At 57.0% G+C, this 3,490-nt stretch overlaps 1 protein-coding gene across 1 annotated transcript; it reads left to right on the top strand.

The window, feature by feature from the left end:
* Positions 1–495: 495 nt before the first annotated feature.
* ACTL9 (actin like 9) lies at positions 496–1,746 on the top strand. The gene has a single exon (XM_011382953.1). It carries the CDS (start codon positions 496–498, stop codon positions 1,744–1,746), a length of 1,251 nt encoding a protein of 416 aa, XP_011381255.1.
* The last annotated feature ends 1,744 nt before the right edge of the window (positions 1,747–3,490 follow it).

Here is a 3,490-nt window from a genome sequence, read left to right on the forward strand (position 1 = left end):
GTGTTTGTGTCTCTCCTTGCCCCCTACCCCTGGATGGCTTCTGTATCCTCTTGGAAACCAGAAAGCCACTGTAGCCAGCCACCTCTGAGTATTCTAAGGATCAATATTTTCATAGTGACCAGCTCTCAGTACCACACTTTAAGTAACTTCAAAACAAGACAGCAAGAAGATTCCTGGGCCTTCCTGGGTTCTGGAGGACAGAGGTGCTGCCTGGGCATCTATCCTCGTCTTCCTCCAAATTTGGCACGTCGTGGGAAATGCAGCATAAATGAGTACTCTGGGAGCTTTCTGGGGGAGGGAGGGGCCCCCGCCCCAGCCTGCATTGTGAAGTCTTCTGAAGGGGGCAGCAGGCAGGCTGATGTCATAGAATGGCCCCCTCTCCCTGTCTAGCCCTATGCCCGCCTGTGGCCCAGGCTCAACCTTTTCTCCCCACACGCCCGTCCTCTAGAGTAAAGAGGTCAGCCTTGCCCAGCAACCCACCAGCCACCTGAAGCCATGGATGCTTACGACTCCAACTTCTGGCTGCCCCAGTGCCGGCCAGAGGTCCCCAGGCCCGGCCTGATGCCCAGCTCAATACAGGTGAACAAGACACTGCAGCAGGATAGCCCCAGCATGGTGGGTGACAGGTTGCTACCAAAGAACAGTGCGGTGGTCATCGACATGGGCACAGGTACCTGTAAGGTGGGCTTCGCAGGGCAGGCCCGGCCCACCTACACCGTGGCCACCATCGTGGGCTGCCAGCCCAAGAAGCCGGCCACCAGTGGGCAGCCGGTGCTGGAGACGTTCATCGGCGAGGCCGCCCGCATGCGCCCAGAGCTGACATTGGTGCAGCCGGTGCGGAATGGCATTACGGTGGACTGGGATGCAGCCGAGCTGATCTGGCGCCACATGCTGGAGCACGACCTCCGCATAGCCACCGGGGACCACCCGCTGCTGTTCTCGGACCCGCCCTTCAGCCCCGCCACCAACCGAGAGAAGCTGGTAGAGGTGGCTTTCGAGTCACTGCGCTCCCCTGCCATGTACGTGGCTTCCCAGTCGGTGCTGTCTGTCTATGCGCACGGGCGGGTCAGCGGGCTGGTGGTGGACACGGGCCACGGGGTCACCTCCACAGTGCCCGTCTTCCAGGGCTACCATCTGCCCCATGCCACGGAGCGCCTGGACCTGGCGGGCACTCACCTGACCGCCTTCCTAGCGGAGATGCTGTTGGGCTCCGGCTTGCCGCTGGGGCAGCAGGACTTGGACACCGTGGAGAACATCAAGCACCGCTATTGCTACGTGGCCCCCGACTTCCAGAAGGAGCAGGCCCGGCCGGAGCAGGAGTACCGGCAGAGCCTGAAGCTGCCCGACGGCCGGACGGTCACGCTGGGTAAGGAGCTGTTCCAGTGCCCAGAACTGCTGTTCAGCCCCCCGGAGATGCCAGGGCTGTCGCCCGTGGGTGTACCCATCATGGCCAAACAGAGTCTTCACAAGGTGCCCTCGGAGGTGCGGGCAGATGTGGCCCAGAACGTGCTGCTCTGCGGGGGCTCCTCGCTTTTTGTGGGGTTCGAGGGCCGCTTCCGGGCAGAGCTGCTGCGGAGTCTGCCCCCTGAGGAGCACGTGGTGGTGGCGGCCCAGCCCACCCGTAACTTCTCTGTGTGGATCGGGGGCTCCATCCTGGCTTCGCTGCGTGCCTTTCAGTCCTGCTGGGTCCTGCGGGAACAGTACGAGGAGCAGGGGCCACACATCGTGTACCGCAGATGCTATTGATGCGGGGCAGGGGGACGTGGGGTGGGATGGGGACAGTAAACTTCTGCTACCCAGCCAGCTCTGTCCTGCCTTCCGCCAGGGCCATTCCAGTCCACTCCTGGACACACCCGGACATAGACCGAGTAACCCTGTCAAACCCATCTCCCATGATCAGTGCCCCCCAAGGCATACTCAGCTTAGGGCCTTACTCAAGCCCACCCCAAGACATTGCCACATTTTAGACCCCCCAATCTCACCTCCATGATCTGTAACTTTTGCTATAGCCCCACCCTAAGATTCTCCTGGGCTCTAAGCCCCCCAGTTGACTCCTTCGATATGTGCCTCAAGGACCTCCACCCTGCTCCCATAACCTGTTCCTCTTAAGGAACCTGCATGGGTGCTGCAACCCCCTCCCATAATCTTTCCATGAATGTTCCAGCCCCTTAGGTCCACCCTTATAATTTGTCCCCTATTCCTAATGCTGGCAAACATACTTCCCCAAATCCACTTGTCAAGACATCCCTGATTCTGAACATGCCCAAGCCACCTCCTTGTAGGTTTCCCTGTCTGATTATCCAAAGTTATCCAACAGCCTGATATTTTGAGAACTCCCAGAATCTCATAAGTGCTGAAACCCCACATCCACTACAAAGATCCATGTTCTGCTCCACAAGGGTCTCCCCTACAATGGCCCACTGAAGGGTACTCCAGTATCCACAGACTGTCCTCAAGTTCCACCCTCCCCCAAAACTCTGCCCTCCTGCGGTGATTTGTTTCCCCAGATTCCTTCCTTCCATCCAGGTCTCCCAGAACCCATCCCTTATATATATATTCCAAAAGAACACCATGTTCTGAGACTCCCAGGCCCTGGGATGGCCTCTTCTGCTCTCAGTGCACCTGCCCCTGAAATATTCCTGCATGGCCTGTCCCACAGTGCACCTCCGGACCCCATTTCTCAGCCCCTCCCCCAAATTCCAGCCTACAGTAGGGCCATCTCGTGATGATTCCTCTTATGCCCAGGGCCATCCCCTGTTTCTTACCCTCAAAGACCCTCTCCTAGGGTCTTCCCATGATAAACCTCCAGGACAGCTCATCCTGGGGTTTTCGGACTCCCCAGTACCCACCCCCAGGACTAGTGCCCGGGCTATCCCATTAGTTGAGACACTAATGGGCAGTGATGTTCCAGAGGGCTCCCAGCCCACCATGACCTGGTGCAGATAACCCCGGTGGCAGCTCCATCTGCACACTAGCTTCCTCCCTCCATTCCCATACAGGTCCCCAGGGGCCACCTGTCCTGGGCTGTCCATCCCACCTCCATTCATTCCCCTAGCTCATTATGAGCTCACTCATCTCCCCAGATCTCGCTCAGCCTGTTCCTGTTACCAGACTCAATGGGGTCACTGCTTGGGGTGTTTCATTCAAGAAAGAGAAGTGGTTGTTAGGTAGTTTTTATTTGCAGGAAGTAGAGGAGACAGGAGATTCACGACCAAAGCTCTGTCTCCAAGAAGAGAAGCTTAGCCATTGCTTATATACACTATTTGGTTAATTACATGTTGATTTCCCCTTTTACAGTTGGCTGAACTTAACCTGTTGTGTTCCTGTCAATCTCCTGGGGTTATAGCTACCTCTGAGAAATACAGTGCTACTTTTTAACATTTAGCAAGAAGAGTATTCAGTAAGAACCGCCCAGACCTTGTCCTATGTAACATTCCTGTGACATCGCCCCAGGGGCTTCCTCTGGGACCTGCCATGAGGATGCCATATG

The sequence above is a fragment of the Pteropus vampyrus genome, unplaced genomic scaffold (assembly GCF_000151845.1).
Source record: "Pteropus vampyrus isolate Shadow unplaced genomic scaffold, Pvam_2.0 Scaffold496, whole genome shotgun sequence".
Classification (NCBI taxonomy): domain Eukaryota; kingdom Metazoa; phylum Chordata; class Mammalia; order Chiroptera; family Pteropodidae; genus Pteropus; species Pteropus vampyrus.